Raw genomic sequence first — 22,206 nt, 5'->3', positions numbered from 1 at the left:
AAAGAAAAGCTTTTCCACTTAAAATTACAAAGCTTGTATTGTACAATGCTGCCAGGTGTTTAGAAGGCTCCTCTAGACACTCAGTCATGAAACCAAGCTCTGACTAACAAAGAACCGCTTAATTTTTTTTTTTTTTAGATTTAAAAATATTCCTATTTGCTGACTGACATCCTTCCAATAACTGAATTTAATAAAGATGTACCTTATCAGGCTGTGCAGATAACATGAAGTGCTGGTACTAATGCTCTACAATATTCTTCAAACAGATTAGCAGGATGTGTGCTTCAGCAAATTTATTCTGGCTATCTCCACTGAATCAGCTGTCTGCTAATGCTTGTACAACTCATCCACCAATGGTGTTATCATAAACAATTTAATAGAGGTGACTTAGCAAGGCTAAAGAGTATACATTTTTAAACACCTAAGAGCCCAAGGTATTGTGTGGCCTCTTCTAATATATAATTGCAGTTGTGAAAATTATTTCACATTTTGGTACCCACCAAGACATTTTCTCCTGTTCCCAGAAGTGAGACTCATGAATTAAAACAATTTTAAAGAAATTAATTCATATATTAATGTAAAAATGATTCTAGTATTATAATATTGTATTTGATGGATTAATATTTGATACTATCCCATATATTAGAATGATACTACGGGCTAGGTAATTAGAAATGATCCAATTACTATTTTTTTTTTCTTTTTGCTGTAAGGGATTCCTTAAATCAACCATTTCCATTTAGCATTTGAGTATTTGTTTCTATACCTACTTTCAAATATTAGTTATTATTTCAGTAAAATGTAAAATATTATGTGTATGTCCCGGCTAATTCTCAGATTATATTCTGCTCAATATACTAAAAAGTGAACCAAGTTTAAATATACTTTTTTTTAGCCCTGAATTTCAAGCATAGGCCTGTATCTCCCTTTAGAATCATATTTGCTAAGAAGCTAGTGTATGCAATATAGCACATGTATTATGATTACTCATAGCAACGCAAGGACAAAGATCTATAATTTAGGGTTTCAGAGTGTTTCCTTTTTATTCTACAGATTATAAAATGAATGAATACTGTATGATGTTTGAAATATCACTTGTTTTGGAGAAACATATAATATAAAAGAGTTTATTTGGAGAATTATACATATGTTTTCCTGTGAGAACTTGTGTATTTATTTTTTTTTAAGTTTAGGTTCAACCTAAGAATTTGATTTGGCTCTGGTTGTGGTGAGGAAAGTAAGTGGATTGCCCCACTCTCATATGAAACAGCCCTGAAAAGGTTCTCCGTTGCTGTCATTCAGCTGTTCATTGCAAAGCACTGAAGGCCCACAAATTAAACAGACGTTACTGTGTGTGCCATTATTTGATCACCCCATTCTGAAAAGATGGCTAATTCCATTTTTCTTTTTTTTTTCTTCTTTTTGCGGGGCGGGTGGTGGGGAAGCAGGGAAGGTCAACAGGGGGCGGGTAGTAATGGGTAGTATACCAAGAGCGATTGTATGACCTTTTCAGAATGGGGATGCTGAACCCTTGCTCCCCCTTGTCACAGTTTAAAAACCAGAGGAGCTAGTTTAGAGAAGAAGTTGTTAGCATTCCATTTTTATTATGACATTTCACAGTCATCTGATTTAATGTCCCTTGACCGGATTGTCCACCGTGAGACGATAGGCTTGAAATGTTATTTAGAGCATTGATAAAAGGTGAGCGGTTCTAAGATGACAGCGAGTCATAAGGCTGGTGGTGTGACATTAATTTTCTCCATAACAGAGATGGAATAAGACGTCACGGTGACAAGCTGTCAATCAGTTCTGGCCCCTCAGAGCATCTCGATGCCATAGGACGGGGTATTGCCTCTCCCATAATAGAGCTGAACTGAGATGCTCTCCCTGACAGCTGCTGCAGCCATAGAGAAAATATATTATACAGCCTTTCATTAAAAAAATAAAGAGGACTCCTCTCCAGAGCCTTTCAATCTTTTCCCATCTATTGAGGGCTGAAAGGATGCACAGCAAATCATAGATTCCTCTGCTATGGAAATTTCTGGCTTCAGAAGCCAGCCAGGTTTTGAGGCCTTCTAAAATAACCATAAATAACAAGGCAGGAATACCTCTTGATGAAGCATTCCTTAAAGTTATATTTTTAAACTGATATATTTACATTTTTTGCTTTTTTGTTTTTTGATGTTCTTATAATCCATGTGTTCCTGGCCTAAACAGTTGAAGTTTGCAATAAATCACTGAGCGTCAGCTGACGCGACGAAATGAAACCTTCAAATAATAATTACCCCTCCAAATGGAAAGCAGAACTTCGGAGCTGAAGCACCAGAAGCAGTGTGACTCTGCAATGAGGTTACCAGTATGAAAACGATTCTCTGACTGAAGACATTTGTTTTAGTCACAGTGAAACTTAGTTTAAATTGCCCCTGAAAATTAAAGGACAGGAACCTTTTGCTAAAACTCTTCTCCATCATTAGATTAGGAGACTTACCTGGTCTGTTACACTCAGTAAGCTCTGAGATACGGAACAGCTTCCCACACCTGATCATTACGACCTTAGGAAGACAACATGCCTACAAATCTCTGAATTATAATACTGCGGTCTAAAGTTTCCACTTCTAAACCCTTAATTTACAGGAATGTAAATGGAGAGAGAAGTGCATTTTTATTGAACCCTGTCACCCGTGTAATTTCAACACAGTTTGGGTGATAAACAACTGTTTAAAAACAATAAAAGATTAAGAGCTAATCCTTGTGCTAAACACTCTTTTTTAAAAGTTAGGCTCTGAGATTACACGTCTATCTGTGTTTCCTCCTCTCAATGTGCCAAGGTCAGAGCATCAGGGTAAACAATGACTAGTCACATGGGGTTGATACAGTTAATATCGCGGTAAGCTTGTGCTAGTCAGTCTTCTCACATTCTCAATGCAAAGATGGGAATGTTCCGTAGTAACATTTTAATAGATAACTTTATTAGGTAAAACTGTGTTATGCTCCCGGTTTTAAAGCATTTTAACGATTATGATAAAGAAGCACCTTTGATTTACTGAATAAAAGTGCCGATCTTGTCATGAGAAAGATGCAATGAAGTATAAAGAAACAAATGCATATCATGTTCTATAGGTTGATTTTACTCTATTTGTGTCCGTTAATTAGGGTTCTGAATTATTTTCTTGCTATCCCTCTTTTAATTCCTTCTGGTATTACGCTTATTCAAACTCTACCATTATTAATTTGTGAAATTAAATAGGTTTCAGCATTTGGATCTGATTCTTCTATCAAAATTTGTATACTTCTATACCTACTACAATGACAAACAAAATTACAAATTTAAGAAAAATTACTCATCACTTTTGAATTTATTTTTTAATCAATTTGATTTATTTTCAAAGACAAAAATAAAACAAATAAAATTTTAAAACACCTAAAAGGTGTGTGGTAGAAATACGTCTTTTGAATCAAATATTGGAAAATAGTCTTAAATAATTTAACCCTTATCTAGCACCTACCATTTGCAAAGCTGCCCAAGAAGAGAAGAGTCGAAAAATAATTAATTTAATGTTGTCTTTCTTATTCCCAAAGTCTGAAGTGTGTTACTTAACCAACAACTTAAGATTCAGTATTAAGAAGCAATAGTCTACAAATCATCATGCTCATAGATAAAAGATTTCTTGGAGCGCTTTGGTAAAGGAGGCTGATGGAAGAATGCAGATATGTAGTATTTTATAATTTATTGTTCATCATCTACTGCTAATTACTTATGGGGGAGAAATGCTGTGGTACTTTTTACTCTTTCAAAAAATCTACTTATATAGCAACAATTATCTACATAAATATGTGTGTGTGTATATATACATTCTTGATGGTGGAAAGGTCATCTGTACCGAAGAAACACAAATATCCCTTTGATCACTTAAGCAGCATCCTGAGATCAACTGTAACACTTAATGTTTCCTGAGCGCACTCTTTGAGACCCTTTATGACCTTTCTTTTCTAACACTGATGTTGGGTTCTTTCAGAGCCCATGGCGGATATTTCATAACCTGAAAGATGTGGGATTCCTCCAGGTGAAAGTGATCAGAGCAGAAGGGTTAATGGCCGCTGATGTCACAGGTAAGAGCCGATGCAGTTTTCCTTTTGCCTGTATATCAAGCAGCATGCAAGGTGTACACCATTTGATGACTGAACTTTTCATTTCACCTGACTCAATCATCAGAGTAAATAATATAAAGTTTGTTGATCTTACAAAGATTTGCTATCCACCTGATTTTTATACTGTCTCTGCTTTTTAAAAGAAGGATTACATGTTAAAAAGTAAACAGTAAAAAGGGAAACAACTTTTGAACTGTTGCCTTCTCCAAGTTTTAATCAACATAGTAGTTATATTTCTTCCAGGTTTCATCATTTTGGCATTTTGGGGTAGTAATGCTGTATCTTTTTCTCTTAGACAGTATCAGCTTCCCTCAGATGATACTGTAGCATCAACACTGATAATTCAAACATGCATGAAATCTGTTGCATAGTTCACTGAAAAGTTTAGATACATAATTCTCAAGTCCTTGGTATGAACTGTTGGTATTTGGGTTGCTGATACAATTCCTTAGTTGTCCAAATTCCCTGGCACATCCCAGAGATCATTCTGGATCTAAACTAAACATCTGCATTGTTCTAAATTTTTTTTAACCAAGAAGCAGGCCTGTAAAAATGCCAAACTCAGTATGATGTCTTAAAGCTTCCTGATTTGGATGTTGCTGTTTCTGTGACATGTTAATTAATTAATTATTTCATCAATTTACAGAATTAATTTATTGTTTTGAATTTGCAACTATGTGAGCATTCACTTATTCTTTAATTTCATAGGCTTTGGGTGGTATTTATACAATTCCTTAAATTGTCCATCGCAAAGTGGATAATAAATAGGAATGACTTGACCAATTTTGTGCAGATTTCCCTGTTCCTGAAAGAAAGTGTCCACTTATTATTTGTGGAAATATGCTTACCACTGTGAATGCCCAGCAAGTTGACCCTTAAAGGGTAGCTAGCTTATTTGAAGGGGAGAAATGTACTTTTCCTACCATATAAGGGCTTGCAAACACATTACATGATCACTGCTGCCCTTAATTCATGGAACAGAATCAAAACCTAATTAAAAGATCACATGCCTTAAAACTAAAATAGCAGATGTCTGTTCAAAAATGGCAATATTTAAAATTTTTTAATATTTGCATAGTATTGAATGACTGTTTACTGTATGATAAAAGTAAAAATGTTGAGAGTTTACAGCTTCTTTAAAGAGGATTTTATCAACTCATTTGTAACCAAGAAGATAATAACAACTGTCAGATATTATTTCAAAATAGGCATATCTGAAAATAGTGGGAGAGAGGATTGTTTGTAATCTTTTTGAAAATATACTGACTTGGCTCCTTGTACTAAACAATTAGTGAATGCTAAGTTTATTCACTTTGGATTTTATTTCTGGTGTGGTTAAAATCAAATTAATCTGGACACGATTTTTAAATTATTCTGCTTTCATTATTAGAACCAACCGTCAACAGTGAATGGTTGACTAACTGCTTTTTTTTTTGTTCACTTTGGACATTAACTTAAAGACCAGAACAGGAACTCAGGGCAGCTTTTACACCACAGAGGTTCTGGCCAGCCTTTGATTCCCAGCAGCAGGTAGATTCAGGAATTCATGGCCAAGATGTTCACCATCATGGGAAATATCTTCACTTTTCTTCAGGATTTTCTGCAGGGAAGGGGAGCACCCAGTGTTGGGCTAAAAACATCTGAAGATAGAGAGAAAAGCCTAAAATAAAACGTATCGCAGAGGGCACCTACCTAAGTGTTAAGAACTGTCACTGGGTATTTATAGTGGGTGAAATAATTTATTATAGAAAAATTCAAGTCCTCTTCACTTCAAAAGTTTATATACCTGCCCATTACACAAGTTAAATGCAATTATATGTTTGTCTCTCTTGGAGAGAAGCTGTCATTGCTTTTGAAACTTCATGAATATGCAAATTACATTAACCCAGTTGGCCTATATGCCACTAAGCAAGTTAAAGTACATGTTCTCTTGAAGCTGGAAAAAATAGATATATTTCTTTCGTAATGGTTCTAGGTAAATTAATGTGAATAAGAATCGCCTTTTCCCTAGGGATTCAGTGAGACATGATTTTGATCTGATAAAATGAACTTTAATTTGGGGAATACTAAATAACAGATTCTCCATTTTTTCCTTCTAGTTTTAGGGACATAATGATTCCTCATTCCTCACTGACCTTATAATCTAATGTGCTCTGAATTGAATAAGAGAGATGTTAAACTATTCAGGGGCAAGAGGATAATTCAGTCTTTGACCTTGTTCACTCTTGGACCTTTTGTGGTCTTTATGACATTTGTGATGGTGGCAGAAACCGAGGACCATGTATTTAAGACAGAAATGTCTGAATAGTCTACCAAGTTTTTTAAAAAGTCTTTACTTCTGAGAAGGATAAATATTTATATGTATACTGAGCCATCCTGGTCTTTATCATGAAATTTGGGTATCATGAAATTTGAGCTTATCACAAATAAGCTCTTTGCATACTTTATCTCCTACTTGCTCAAAGAAGAACTTTAAAAATATGTTTTATATCTTAGTGGATAATCATAGTCAGGCTCTACAAGACATTCAGCAACAGTTTGAGGGAAGGGAGTAGAGTCAATGGTGCGTCTTCAGATGCTCAAATTAGCATCCATTTAGGATTGTTGTGGATGGAGAGGGGATATTTTAAATCACTGATAGCAAAGAATATTTTTTAACCTGATATAAATGAGGCGATAGCTATAAGATACCTAGTTGGTTTCTGAACACTCTCCCAGACAAGTCCAACAACACAAACTCATATTTGCCCAACTTTACCCTATAATTAAAATATGTTTAATGATTAAAACATAAAGTTAAACTTCCATAGTTTAAGCAAAAAAATTTAAATTACAATATTCTATCATTTAGCATGAACACAAGAAAAAAGAGATTCTATAATCTTTTAAGTAGCCATCAATCTTACTGCAGTTAGGAAGAGTTTTTTTCCTTTCAAAATGTAAAATTTTTCTTTTGTTACAACACATTCATTGAGAAACATTGTGATACTGTATTAACTCTGTGTGAATAAAGAGCAATTGAGACTCTCTTTGAATGAGTGAGTATAAAGCACAAATTACTTTTTAATGAAACCCTCAATTCTTTCCCTTTCCACAAAAAGCCTATAGCCTTGTTCAGCTGAAGTCTACTACAGTAGGTCACTTCAGTTAAGCCCCTAATAAACTGTTGATAGTCGAGGGTAGTTTTTTCTTCCATCTCAATAGCCCAGTGTTGGACAGTGCACTTCAAATCATTAAGGTTAATACAGATTTTAAAAAGAGATTAACTCTGGTGGTTAAGGCCTCAATTTACAACTCCCACACATACACATGCATTGAGGGAGGCACAAGAGTGGATTGAAATTTCAGTCAAATTGTGGGCAGCCTTTCACAGCCTGAGAAAGTGGCACTCCGGTTTTCAAAGTTGGTCAGCTAAATTCTTCGTGAGGGAAAAAGTTTGATTAACTGAAAAATACTGCACGGTACAACTTACTTACCTTTCACATAACCAGTGAAAAGGTTAATGTCTCTCTGGATCATCAAAGCAAAACCTGCAGATCGTCTGGCCCTGTGTTCACTGAGGAAAGATTCTACCATTAAATCAAGTGCTCCCTGAAACTGGACAGATTGTGAGGAGAGAGAGACCAATGGTGGACTTTTTTTTTTTTTTTTTGGTGGTGGTGGTGATGGGAAACAGTTCATGTATGTTGGAATTTGTCTTTTCTAGTTTCTAATTATTCTTCCTTGGACAGGGCCTAATTTTTGCTTTCAGTTGAACATTTAAAGTCTTCTGTATTGAGTGAGGCTTTCTTTGCAGTGTATTTAGACCTGGCCTATTGGTTCTTTCAAGTTCTTAGAGAAGAAAAAGAAAAAGGTTCTTCTCCTCAGCCCCTCCCCTTCATTTTTCCCCTGGGTTTTTTTTGAGCTCCTGAGGAAGAGGTCACAGCCTCCCCAGGGATTACCAGCCACTCAGTTTCAGAAACACTGATATGGGAAACTGTGAAACCCTTTCAAAAGATGCCCTACCTTTTCACTCTGTTAAAAGGTACACTAATATAAAACTTCTTCACTCCAGGTGAATTGATCTCTCAAATTAATGCACCATCTCTTTTAGGAAACAATAGAGGGAGAGAGAGAAAAAAAAGGAAGAGAGGGAGAGAATTTTACAGTTAACATAAGCTGTCATTGAAATAGTCCCATTAAATGAGCATATCTTTTTCTAGAACAACACTACACATAAAGATTTGTAACTCACCAGCTCCATAGTCTGGAAATCTACTAGTTTTTAAGAGAGCTGTTGACTATCCCTTTATTTGCATAGACTTTTCCCATGTTTTTCTTTAGGAAAACTGTCTTCATTGTTGGAAAATATTTCAGTAACAAAACAGCAGAAAAAGACATGCTACGGTTTTTTTATCAGCTTCCGTGAGAGTCTTATTATCTTAAGAAATAACAGTTAGCAGCTCAGATTCATTAGCAGAGCTAAATTTAAGCCCCATTTGACAGGCTGCCTAGAAAACATTTTGTTTTGCTGTCTGTGGGCTTTAATTAAGATGTGTTCAATTTCAGTCCTCTTCAGTCTAGCCTCCACACCCCACCCCAACTTGCTGTGTCACAGACCAGCGATCAGACACTTTCAGATGGTCCGGCCCATGACTTTGACCTTCTGTGCAGTCCAGCGTTCCCTGGGGAACCGTTCAACTCATGAGGTCTGATTTCACACTTCCAGGATGCCTCAGCTCTCTTAACAATGACAGGGAGACAAAGCCCTTTAGAGCAGGCCGCATGGGGACTTGTTTAAATTGGAAACCAGAGAGGAGTCAAGGAACAAGGTTATGGGCTACAGAATAGTGCTTTTAATAAAGAGCTCACAGCTCCGGCTCAGCTCAAAGAAGTCTACCTCTGTACAATTAATTGAGCCATTTATCTGGAGCATCTTAGGCCTCTACTTTCTCACAGATTGTGTGGTAAATATTAGCTAGGAAGCAAATGAGATATGCATGAAATGAATTTTAACACTTTGATTACTGTGCCTCCAGTCTTCATTAAAAGTAAATTTATTTGTATTTCTGACCTCATTATCAGTAGGCTGCCTGCATTTTTATTGGTTCCTGTGATTTCCAGCTTGAGTGTGTCATGAAGGTATATTTTATACAGAGATTTGGATTTATTATTCTTGATATTTTCTCTGAATATTATAGGTCTATTCAGAGAAAGAAAATGAAAAGGTAGCTGTACAGAGAAAGGCGAGCGTCTTCTTTGAAAGTTTTATATACTGAATGCCAAGCACGTATACATCCAAGCTATTATCCTTTTAAAAAATTAACTCTTGTGGGTTACTCAAGCAAATTGCATAAGATATGAGCAATTGTCACTTGAGTGCCCCTCAGAATATGATAGCTCTACCCATAGAAGTAGCTATGCTGTTTCTTTTATAGAATTGTAGCAGTTTGAATTTTTTTTTAATGTATTTATTTTATTTATTTATTTATTTTTGGCTGCGTTGGGTCTCCATCGTTGTGTGCAGGCTTTCTCTAGTCGTGGGGAACAGGGGCTACTCTTCGCTGCGCTGCACAGGCTTCTCATTGCAGTGGCTTCTCTTGTTGCGGAGCACGGGCTCTAAGTGCACAGACTTCAGTAGTTGTGGCACATGGGCTCAGTAGTTGTGGCTTGCGGGCTGTAGAGTGCAGGCTCAGTAGTTGTGGCGCACGGGCTTAGTGGCTCCGCGGCATGTGGGATCCTCCTGGACCAGGGCTCGAACCCGTGTCTCCTGCACTGGCAGGCGGACTCTCAACCACTGTGCCACCAGGAAAGCCCAGCAGTTTGAATTTTTAATAGCATATGAATTTCATTGCCATCATCACATTTAATAACATTGACAATATCTGATAAATGCAGCCTTAGAGTTTATGATCATTATTTAAAACCTATGTTAGAAGAAAAGAAAATGGATATCCTTTAAACTCTACATAGTTTCATTGAAAGTATTATATATCTAATGCAGTGGAATTCCTTCGTATTTGTGAATTATCAAGGGTAAAATAATTTACCCAAAACGGGGTTATTTGTGGACGTAATTCTTAATTTTTAAACTTTCACTATCTTAAAATCTTAAAACTATATTTCTTGAAACATAAACCAAAGTTTTACACAAAATGTATTTTAAATTTCCCAAGTATGCTTTATTTCCTTTATATAACCTAATTTTTCTATTTGCTTTTTAATAATTAAGCTTGTAGAAGACTGTTAAACAGATAGTATACTTCGAGAAGAAATTTCATGCAATTTAGAATGCATTAAAAACATCCAACACCTGACATTCTTATCATTATAATATACCTAGTTTAGAAAACAGTGTGACGCACATACATGTTAAATGTCTTAACACTATATAAATATCTTCCGTAAGAATGAGACTAGACAAAGGCATCACAAAGCAAAGAAAGCAAATCATTGCTCTTTATTCTTTTATGCCACCATATTGCATATAGAAATAAAAGTTGCTTCCTTTTAGTAATTTTATTTTTAAAAAGCTAAATCATATTCTAATTATAGAAATGCAAAAGTATCTGTCTAAAACCAAAAGTTGATAAATTTGTGAGAAGAGGAATTAAAATGATAATTTAACATAAGGGCTGGTGAGGCCTGAGTCTGAACTAGTGTTTTACAGGGAATTACAGAAATCATGTGTGATTCATATGCAGGTCACATGGTTAGAAGATACTGCTCTGGAAGAATAGGTGGGATGACAAAAGAGATTAATAATTGGGTTTGATATGCTCTAGAGGTGAAGGACTATGGGCTGAGAAAGTGGTGGTCCCACTATCAATGGGAAATGAGGAAAAGAGAAATACTATAAAATAATTAATTGAGTTCTGTGGAGCTAAGATTACAAAATGATCCTTTGAGTAAAGAAATAGAGAATTGCTGATTTGGCTTGGAGGGCTAGCTCCAGGGTTTCACTCAGTGCTGGAAGAAATGCTTTCAGATGTTAGAATTAGTGTTTAGAATTAAACTATTATATATATTTTGTTACATTATGATATTGGTGTGTAAATAAGAAATGCATTTTCTAGAATGGTGAGTTAGGGAAATGCTTCAGACAGGATCTGGACTTAAATAGACTACTGAAATAAAATCTTACTACAGGGATGTTTGGACGATATATTAGTGTAGTTAGACTCATAAATGACTAAACCTTCAAGCCCAAAGGGTGATTATATTAAAGGACTGATGGCTAAATGGAGGAATGCAGGGCTCTATCCTTGGTCTAACCTGCTCAATGTATTTACTAATGACTTTGAGGAGATAATTAGCTGCTTCCTTATCAAACTTGCTAGGAGGCATAGTTAATTCATTTTACATGAGACTAACATATGTATGCTATTTATATATATAATAGGTACAATATACAATTTATATATATAATCAACAGACTGAAATTACAGGCTTGGTTCCACAAGATGAACATTAAAAAGTATAAATCAAAAATCTTACCTCTGTACAAAACAGTGATGTCTTGCTTTAACAGTAGAAAATACAGAAAAGACTTTGAGTCTGACTTGAGTTTAATCTCCATGAGAGTGAATTATACATACGTCAGTTTTGTTACATTGAATAAAAGGAGAATGTTGAGAATGATACTCTCTTTTGGGCTCATCAGACATCCTGGGGTATGAATTCAGTTTTAAAATCTACACTTTAAAGGACATTGACAAACTAACCAGAGAATATCCTTGGTTGGTATATCTGGTGTTTTAAAATCAAGGCCATTGAAAATAGCTCAGTGAAAGTGATAATGACAATAACAGTGGCAACGAATATTTATTGAGCCCTTATCACATGTCAGACACTACCCTAAGCTTGGTACAAGGATTATCACAGTTAATCTCACAACAATCTAATTAGGTATTGTTGTTATCTCCACTTTACAAATTAGAAAACTGAGGTGTGGAGAGGTTAAGTAACTTGTCTAGATCAACAGACACACACACACACCCCAGCTTGTACATGGCAAGGCAGGGATGCCAATCCACATTTATTCAGTGAAGCCATGAAGTTGAACCAGAGAAAGGAAGATGTGGAATTGGATATGATTTCTTTTGTCAATTATCCAAAGCCTGTCATGGGGACGGTGTTGATAGGAGTTGGCAGGAGTAGTAATGGCCAAGGTTCAATCCAAAGAGCAAACTTCCTTCTAGCACATTTAATCAGAAAGGGATTTGTTATAGAGTTTTCAGTGGATCACAGAATCTTTAGAGGCAGGAAGGATCTAAGAAAACAAGCTCTAAGCTCACTTTCCAGAAGTTAATACTAAAGCTACATGAGAGGACCAAAGAGTTTCAGCTCCTGCCACATGGGTATGTTGGGAAGACATTGTGTCAGCTGCTTACACTACTCCTGCTTGCTGTGTGAGCAGCAGCAAACTGGACTCCACACCCTCTCAGATAACTGAGTTCTAAAGTCAAATCTTAGGCAAGTACCTCTGATTGGTGCGACCTAAATCACATCTGCAACCCCAGCTGCAAGGGAGGCCCTTGTGGCCTCTCTAGGTCAGGAAGAGACATGCTAGAAATAGTTAGAATAGATGCTCAGCAAGCCATCCACACTATCCAGTGCAGGAGAGCAGGCAACAAACATGAATCAGATACTCTCAGTGAGTAGTGTCTCTCCCTCCTTTACACCCGTTATTTCGTTTAAACTTCAAAAATTACTACAGAGGGCAAATCATAGAATAGACAATAGCTAGAGAGACATAAAATGTAAAGAAGCATTTCCCCCAAATTATGATTGCCAAAAAATAGATCAGAATATTCCTGTGGATGTAGTGATTCCGTATTGCTGGAACCTTTGAAGCCAAGCCTATATGACCACCTGGTTGCAGAGGGGATTCAAGTCCTACAGGAGATTTTGAACTTGACCTCTAAGGCTTCTCTCCCAGTCCTAAGAATCTGAGATCCTGCAAAGGGTGCCAAGATGAATAACAGATACCTGAATGAGTAGATATTATGTAGAAGAGAAATAAAAAGACAAAGATATCATTCTAAAGACAAAGGCTTGACAGATGGCAATTTTCAGTTTTATTGCCTAAAAATATAAAAAGGTTTAATCACCTAATACAGTTCTTAAAAAATTTTTAAGTCTAAAGAATTTTATTCCATTGCAAAAGACATCTCCAGCTAGTTAATTTACTTATAGGAAAGATTATATGAAACCTCATGTTTCTCTGTGGAAAATCTAACTGAATATATATTTACATAGGGCTTCCCTGGTGGCTCAGTGGTTGAGAGTCCGCCTGCCGATGCAGGGGACACGGGTTCGTGCCCCGATCCGGGAAGATCCCACATGCTGCGCAGCGGCTGGGCCCGTGAGCCATGGCCACTGAGCCTGCGCGTCCGGAGCCTGTGCTCCACAACGGGAGAGGCCACAACGGTGAGAGGGCCGCGTATCGCAAAAAAAAAAAAAAAAAAAAAAAAAAAAAAGAAACACAAAAGTTGCTTGGCCTCAAATACATATAAAAATATATCATAAGATCCTTTGATTTTACAAGCCCTTGAAGATACTTTAGGACCTATGTAAATATATATATATATATATTTTTTTTTTTTTTTTTTTTTTTTTTTTGCGGTACGCGGGCCTCTCACTGCTGTGGCCTCTCCCGTTGTGGAGCACAGGCTCCGGACGCGCAGGCTCAGTGGCCATGGCTCACGGGCCCAGCCGCTCCGCGGCATGTGGGATCTTCCCGGACCGGGGCACGAACCCGTGTTCCCTGCATCGGCAGGCGGACTCTCAACCACTGCACCACCAGGGAAGCCCAACTTTTGTGTTTCTAATCTAGTAACGTCACTTGTATATAGTTTCTAGTTAAATATTAATTGAAAATAAAGCCTTTAAATGTTTTTTACCATAATTTATCTAAACTCTTAAAGGCTTAGACATAACTTCTCTATTGCCTCTCCTCATTTTGTAAATCCCATAGTCTCCTTTTTCTTTATTTTCCAGTTTCTTGTCTGTCTTGTTTTACTGCCCATTCATCTGTCATAAATTTTGAGCTTCCCAGCTAATACCAAGAAGGTTTACTTCTAGGACTCAAGAATGCATCTAGGGGCTTCCCTGGTGGCGCAGTGGTTGAGAGTCCGCCCGCCGATGCAGGGGACGCGGGCTCGTGCCCCGGTCTGGGAAGATCCCACATGCCACGGAGCGGGTGGGCCCGTGAGCCATGGCTGCTGAGCCTGTGCGTCCGGAGCCTGCGCTCTGCAACAGTGAGAGGCCCGTGTACTGCAAAAAAAAAAAAAAAAAAAAAAAAAAGAATGCATCTAGTTAAACACAATGCTATAAATATTCTTTTGCATCTAGTTCTGTGTACCAAGGGAAATAAACTCATGTATACATTAAGCTTTATTTCCATTGCTCTTAGTCATGGTTCTCAAAGTGTGGCTTGGGAACCTCTGGGGATCCCCAAGACCCATTTAGGAATTTGTGAATTCAAAACTGTTTTCATAATAATACTGAGATGTTATTTGCTTTTTTCACTGTCATTCTCCCATGAGTGTACAATGGAGTTTTTCAAAGGCTACATAATATTTAATCACTCTGATGTTAACATGTCATGGATTTATTATTATTTCTTAATGAATGATAGGTTACATCTCTCATTTTTTTAAATTGAAGTATAGTTGATGTACAATATTATGTAAATTACAGGTGTACAATATAGTGATCCATAATTTTTAAAGGTTATTCTCCATTTATAGTTATTATAAAATATTGGCTATATTCCCTGTTGTACAATGTATCCTTGTAGCTTATTTTATACCTAATAGTTTATACCTCTTAAACCCATACTCCTATATTGCCCCTGCCCCCTTCCATTTCCCCACTGGTAACCACTAATTTATTCTCTATATCTGTGAGTCTGTTTCCTTTTTGTTATATTCACTAGTTTGTTGTATTTTTTTAGATTCTACATATAATTGATAACAGACAGTATTTGTCTTTCTCTGTCTGATTTATTTCACTTAGCATAATACCCTCCAAGTCCATCCATGTTTTTGCAAATGGCAAAATTTCCTTCTTTTTTATGGCTGAATAGTATTCCATTGTATATATATACCCCTTCTTGTTTATCCATTCATGGACACTTAGGTTGCTTCCATATCTTGGCAATTGTATGTGATGCTGCTATGAACATTGGGGTGCCTGTATCTTTTCAAATTAGTGTTTTGGTTTTTTCAGATATGTACCCTGGAGTGGAATTGCTGGGTCATATGGCAGTTCTATTGTCAGTTTTTTGAGTAACCTCCATACTGTTTCCAGAGTGGCTGCACCAATTTAAATTCCCACCAACAGTGTACAAGGGTTCCTTTTTCTCCACATGCTCACCAACATTTGTTGCTTGTGTTCTTTTTGATTATAGCCATTCTGACAGGTGTGAAGTGATATCTCATTGTGGTTTTGGTTTGCATTTCCCTGATGATTAGTGATATTGACCATCTTTTCATGTGCCTATTGGCCATCTGCATTTCTTCTCTGGAAAAATGTTTATTCAGGTCTTCTTCCCATTCTTTAATCACGTTGTTTGTTTTTTTGATGTTGAGTTGTATGAACTGTTTATATATTTTGGATATTAACTCCTTATCAGTCATATCATTTGCAAATATTTTCTCCCATTCAGCAGGTTGTCTTTTCATTTTGTTGATGGCTTCCTTTGCTGTGCAAAGGAAATTAAGTTTAATTAGGTCCCATTTGTTTATTTTTGCTTATATTTCTGTGCTTTAGGAGACAGATCAAAAAAATATTGCTGTGATTTATGTTAAAGAGTGTTCTGCCTATGTTATTCTCTAGGACAGGGGTCCCCAACCCCCAGACCATAGACCGGTACTGGTCTGTGGCCTGTTAGGAACCAGGCCACACAGCAGGAGGTGAGTGGCGGTGAGTGAGCGAAGCTTCATCTGTATTTACAGCCGCTCCCCATCTCTCGCATTACTTCCTGATCTCCGCCTCCTGTCAGATCAGAGGTGGCATTAGATTCCCATAGGAGCGCAAACCCTACTGTGAACTGCGCATGTGAGGGGTCTAGGTTGCACGCTCCTTATGAGAATCTAATGCCTGATGATCTGAGGTGGAGCTAAGGTGGTGATACTATCGCTGGGGAGTGGCTGCAAATGCAGATTATCATTAGCAGAGAGGTCTGACTGCACAGAGACCATAATAAATCAATTGCTTGCAGACTCATGTCAAAACCCTATCAGTGAGTGGCAAGTGACAATTAAGCTGCATCTGGTGGCAGGCTTTATAGTGGCAAGTGAGTTGATGTACTTCAGTTGTACAGCTGCATCTGGTGGCAGGCTTTCAGTCAGAATCTGACACTTATTTTAGTTTGCTCATGGCTGACCCATTATTTTATTTACCACTTTCATCCACGCCTCTTTCCTGCACTGTGCTCTTGTCTCAGTCACAGTTTTGGTAAGCCCACAAGCTAACCCTAGTCAAAATGAGTAAAAAACAAACATCGGTAGAGAGCTTCTTTGAAAAGGGGGAAAGACCCAATGATGAGACACCAGAAGTAAGACTGCCAACAAAAAGAAAGCTGCATTTAAAAGAAAATACCAAGAGTCCTACTTAAATTACAGGTTCATTGCAACAGGTGATTCACATTCTCCAAGCCCGCTTTGTATAACATGTGGCAACTGGCTATCCAACAAAGCCACGAAACCTTCAAAATTGCTTCGCCACATAGAGACCAAGCATCCTGCATTAAAAGACAAGCCTTTGGAGTTTTTCAAAGGAAAAAACGTGAACACGAAGAGCAGAAGCAATTATTGAAGGCCACCACTTCATCAAATGTGTCTGCACTGATTCTTAGTGGCTAACCTCATTGCTAAAGCTAAGAAGCCCTTTACTGTTGGTAAGGAGTTGATCCTGCCTGCTGCTAAGGACATTTGTCATGAACGTTTAGGAAAGGCTGCAGTTCAAAAGGTGGCACATGTTCCTCTTTCAGCTAGCACCATAACTAGATGAACTGATGAAACAGCAGAGGATATTGAGGCACAATTGTTAGAGAGGATTAATGAGTCACCATAATACACAATCCAGGTTGACGATTCTACCGATGTTGACAACAAGGCAACAATGCTTGTTTTTGTGCGATTTATTTTTCAGGAGGATGTGCATGAGGATATGTTATGTGCACTTTTGTTGCCAACCAACACCACAGCTGCAGAACTATTCAAGTCTTTGAACAATTACATATCAGAAAAGTTGAATTGGTCATTTTGTGTCAGTATATGCATGGACAAAGCAGCTGCCATGACTGATGGCTTTCTGGTTTCACTACTCCAGTCAAAGAGGTTGCTTCTGAATATGAGCCTATGCACTGTGTCATCCATAGAGAAATGCTGGCTAGGTGAAAAATGTCACCTGAACTTAACAACATTTTGCAGGATGTGATTAAAATTATCAACCACATTAAAGTACATGCCGTTAATTCACGTCTGCTCACACAGCTCTGTGAGAAGATGGACGCAGAGCACACACGTCTTCTCTTATACATAGAAGTGAGATGGCTTTCTAAAGGTAGATCACAGGCCAGAGTTTTTGAGTTACTAGAGACGCTCCAGAGATTTCTTTTAGAAAAACAGTCACCACTGGCAGCACATTTCAGTGCCATAGAATGGGTCGCAAAACTTGCTTACTTGTGTGACATATTCAACCTGCTCAGCGAACTCAATCTATCACTTCAGGGGAGAAGGACAACTGTGTTCAAGTCGGCAGATAAAGTGGCTGCATTCAAAGCCAAACTGGAATTATGGGGTCGATGAGTGAACTTTGGGATTTTTGACATGTTTCAAATATTAGCAGAGATTTTGAAAGAGTCTGAGCCAGGACCTTCTTTCTTCCAGCTGGTGCATGATCACCTATCTCAGAACTTTCTGAGAGTTTGAACATTACTTCCCAGCCACGAAAAACCCCTGACCTAGGAAGGAATGGACCCTCGACCCATTTATGAATAAGTCAGATGAATTGACTTTGTCCGTGCTAGAAGAGGATCAACTACTTGAGGTCACAAATGATGGTGCCCTTAAAAGTATGTTTGAGACAACTTCAGATCTCCATACGTTCTGGATTAAAGTCAAGGAGGAATATCCTGAGACTGCCACAAAAGCACTGAAAAGCCCGCTTCCATTTCCAACATCTTTTCTTTGTGAAGTAGAGTTTTCTGCAGTAACAGCCACCAAAATGAGATTATGGAGTAGACTGGACATAAGTAACACACTTCAGGTGTCACTGTCTCCCATCACCCCCAGATGGGACCATCTAGTTGCAGGAAAACAAGCTCATGGCTCCCACTGATTCTGCATTGTTGTGAGTTGTATAATTATTTCATTATATGTTATGATGTACTAATAATAGAAATAAAGTACACAATAAATATAATGTGCTTGAATCTTCCCAAAACCATCCACCCCACCATCCCATCCATGGAAAAATTGTCTTTTATGAAACCAGTCCCTGGTACCGAAAAGGTTGGGGACCGCTGCTCTAAGAGTTTTATGATTTTCAGTCTTACATTTAGGTCTTTAATCCATTTTGAGTTTACTGTTGGATATGGTGTGAGGAAATGTTCTAATCTCATTGTTTAACATGTAGCTGCCAGTTTTCCCAGTACTCTTCAAGACTATTTTTTCTCCATTGTATATCCTTGCCGCCTTTTTTCATAGATTAATTGACCATAAGTAGGTGGGTTTATTTCTGGGCTGTCTATTCTGTTCCATTGATCTGTGTCAGTTTTTGTGTCAGTACCATACTGTTTTGATTACTGTAGCTTTGTAGTATAGTCTGAAGCCAGGGAGCATAATTCCTCCATCTCTTTTCTTCTTTCTCAAGAGTGTTGTGTCTATTCAGAGTCTTTTGTCTTTTGATTCAAATTTTAAAATTATTTATTCTAATTCTGTGAAAAATATCTTTAGTATTTTGACAGGGATTGCATTGAATCTGTAGATTGCCTTAGGTAGTATGGTCATTTTAACAATATTAATTCTTCCAACCCAAGAACACAGTGTATCTTTACACGCTCTCATTTTTAACTTCTAAAATGATAAATTTTGATAGATGTAACCCCAACACAAAAAAACTCTTTGAGATCCTCAGCAATTTTTAAGAGTTCCTGAAACCAAAATGTTTAAGAACTGTTGCTGTAGGGAAATGATTCTCAATTGGGAGAGGGCAGTATTGCCCCCTTGGGTGCTTTAGAAATCTGTGGGGGAATTAAGTTGCCACAATGGTTGGGGAATACTGTTTATGTTGGGAGTTGAGGGGCAGGGATACTAATTGTCTTAAAAAGCATTAGACAATCATAAAGAGTGAAAACTGTCCCATGTCCTGCATGAATAAATATAGACACTAATATAGCTTTAAAATCTGTTTCATGATTATGAGTCTAGATTACATCCTGAAATACAAATTATTTACTCAAGTCTTGTTGATGGCTGCCAGTTTACACAGTAAACACCAAAGACCTTAGGATTGCCTCCAAGGTACTTCATGACCTGGTTCCCTGTTACTTCTCTGACATGTTCTATTCTTCCCGTTGCTCGCTGTGTCCTATTATCAGGTTCTTGGAACACACCAGGCTTTTGCTGTAGCTCCTCCCTCTACCTGGAGCCTTTTCTCCCAATATCCACTTAATTAATCCTTCACTTCATTCAGTTCTTTGCTCAAACCTCCCTTCAGAATGAGGTCTACTCCAACCACCCTAATTAATTGTATAAAATGTGCCTCTCCCCCACACTCTTCAAACCCCTTATCCTGCTATAGTTTTTCTGTTTTCCATTAACATGTATCACTCTCTAACATACAATATAATCTGCTTATTAATTATGTTCAATATTTATTCTCTTTTCTCCCTCCCCACTACAAGCAAACTCCAGGAGAGCAGAGACCTTTCCTTTTATTTTGTTTGTTTGTTCATATGGCCTAACACATAGTACGTACTCAATAAATATTTGTTGAATAAATCAACATATGACTTTATTGTACATACCCAACTTTCTATTTATTCCTCTGTATAATAGCATTAAAGCATTATATTAAATATTGAAATCACTTATGGGTTGGTTTTATTGTATTTCAGAATAGTGAGGAGGGCATTACAAAATCTACAATATGAGGAAAATGTTTTATACCTAGTGGGCCGAGAGCTGCAACTCTAGAGGGTCCATTTTTATGCCACAATTAAACCTGCTTCATGACTTAGTGAGAAAAGAGAAGCCCTATTATTACTTAGTCCCAGAGCCAGACCCAGTGGGAACTTAGTGAAGAGTGTCAGTTAATGTAATTCTACTAATCAGATGTTTAAAATATGTTGAGGTCAGTCGATGAAAAAGGCTAAGGTCAAAGCCTCATCTCCAGTGATAAGGGGAGGATTGGAAGATGTCTCCAATGTAGGTTGCTCTTTATTTTGGTGGGCCCCTATAGGATTCCCTCAACTATAACATTTTATGTGTTATGATTGAAATTCCAGTTTGTAGAAAGATGACAACCTTGATTATAATTTTTTTAAAGATTAAATTATAACCATTTCAAACTGTGGCAACTGAGGAAATTAAACCAAAGAGCTTAGTTTGTGCAAGGTAGCCCCAAAATAAAAGGCCCCTGTGGGTATGAATTGCTTTCAGTGCTACTGAAAGCCTCTGTGTTTTCAGAGATGTGGCAACAAAGAGGTGGTCACTGGGTTCCCCCCCACACACACCCATTTTTATAACACATCACAACCAGCAAAGTGTGCTACTTGTCAGCAGCAAAATGACCTTGGACAAAGCCCACCACTGATGGATCAGAATTAACTCTCCATTTGGGGAGCAAGAATATCATTCAGTATCTCTTGAGTGACTTTAATACTGAAACCAGTACTTTGCACAAACTGAAGTTATCCACTTGCCCACAATACAGGTAACAAGTGAGCAGGGGTGGTGCTGACTTTCCCACAGTTCTTTTTAAATATGTCAGTGTGGTGACCTCAGAGAACAAGGGCTAAGAGTGAGAGAGAATTAGCCAGTTGGTGCACCCTGTTTAATCCTCACTGCGATTTGAAGTTTGCCATTAGACATGCCCATTGGAGATATTTCTGATGTTTATTTTTACAGTTATAGGAATGTCTTTTCACCGCAAGGAGAACTGAAGTAATAGATTAGATGCTTTAAGATCTGTTATAGTTTTATTTTTATGAGTTAAGGTAAAAGAGTCTCTATCTAATTTTAATTCCCTTGGGAGATTTTTTTCCCTATAAAAATCCATAGCAAAAAAGATAGCTCTTAGTATTTGACTAGATTATGGATAAATGCATCAGTCCTAACATAATATTTGTAAGTATCTACTTTATAATTGTTATATAACATAAATCTAGGTTTTGTGTTACAGAGACTCTATTAAAGGGATAAACAAATAGATGTAAGCTAAATACTCCTTATCACAAATTCTTAAAGTCCTTCACTTCTAAAATTGCTGGTGATAGAGATGTGTAATTAGCATAGATCACCAGTGTCATCTCCACTGGGAAAAAGTCTTCACTTTCTTTTCCTCTTCCTGTTCTAGACTTAGAGAATGATATGCTTCCTTTCATTGCTCCCATTGCACTCTTTACTTACCTTTATTACAGCACTTACAACCCTGCATTATAATTGTGTATTTACATGTCTATCCTGCCCACTAAATTGTGTGTGCCTTGAGAGCTGGACTAAATCTTATCATAATTATAACTCTGGGGTGAGACAAGCAGACACACAATAAGTAATGAATGCTTCAAAATGTATTCCTATTTCTCTCTAGAAAATATCGACATGGAAAGTGGCCATGTTCTCAAGGAAAGCTAAGATTCTCTTCTAGCTGTCGTGGCAGGTAACACAATCAACCCCCCTGCCCCGTCCTCCCCCAGCACTGCTTCAATTTCTATCTTGCATCCAAACCAAAATCTCCAGTTTCTTGCACTGGAAAGGAGAGGGATAGGCACTTTTTAGCCAAAATGGCAAAAGTTAAGGAAGAGTGCTTTAGTCTTCTGACAAGAATGCGTAAGAGGGAAAC

General features: G+C 37.4%; 1 protein-coding gene across 13 annotated transcripts in view; it reads left to right on the top strand.

The window, feature by feature from the left end:
- MCTP1 (multiple C2 and transmembrane domain containing 1) overlaps window positions 1-22,206 on the top strand; it is a 540,048-nt gene that overhangs the window by 346,806 nt on the left and 171,036 nt on the right. For all 13 annotated transcript variants that reach the window (XM_067031360.1, XM_067031359.1, XM_067031357.1 and 10 more), the window contains one exon: window positions 4,017-4,110. In XM_067031360.1, coding sequence (XP_066887461.1) covers window positions 4,017-4,110 — 94 coding nt within the window. The remainder of the gene's footprint in view (window positions 1-4,016; window positions 4,111-22,206) is intronic.

This window comes from Kogia breviceps, chromosome 4, assembly GCF_026419965.1.
Source record: "Kogia breviceps isolate mKogBre1 chromosome 4, mKogBre1 haplotype 1, whole genome shotgun sequence".
Classification (NCBI taxonomy): Eukaryota; Metazoa; Chordata; class Mammalia; order Artiodactyla; family Physeteridae; genus Kogia; species Kogia breviceps.
This window is presented reverse-complemented; position numbering and strand designations above follow the sequence as displayed.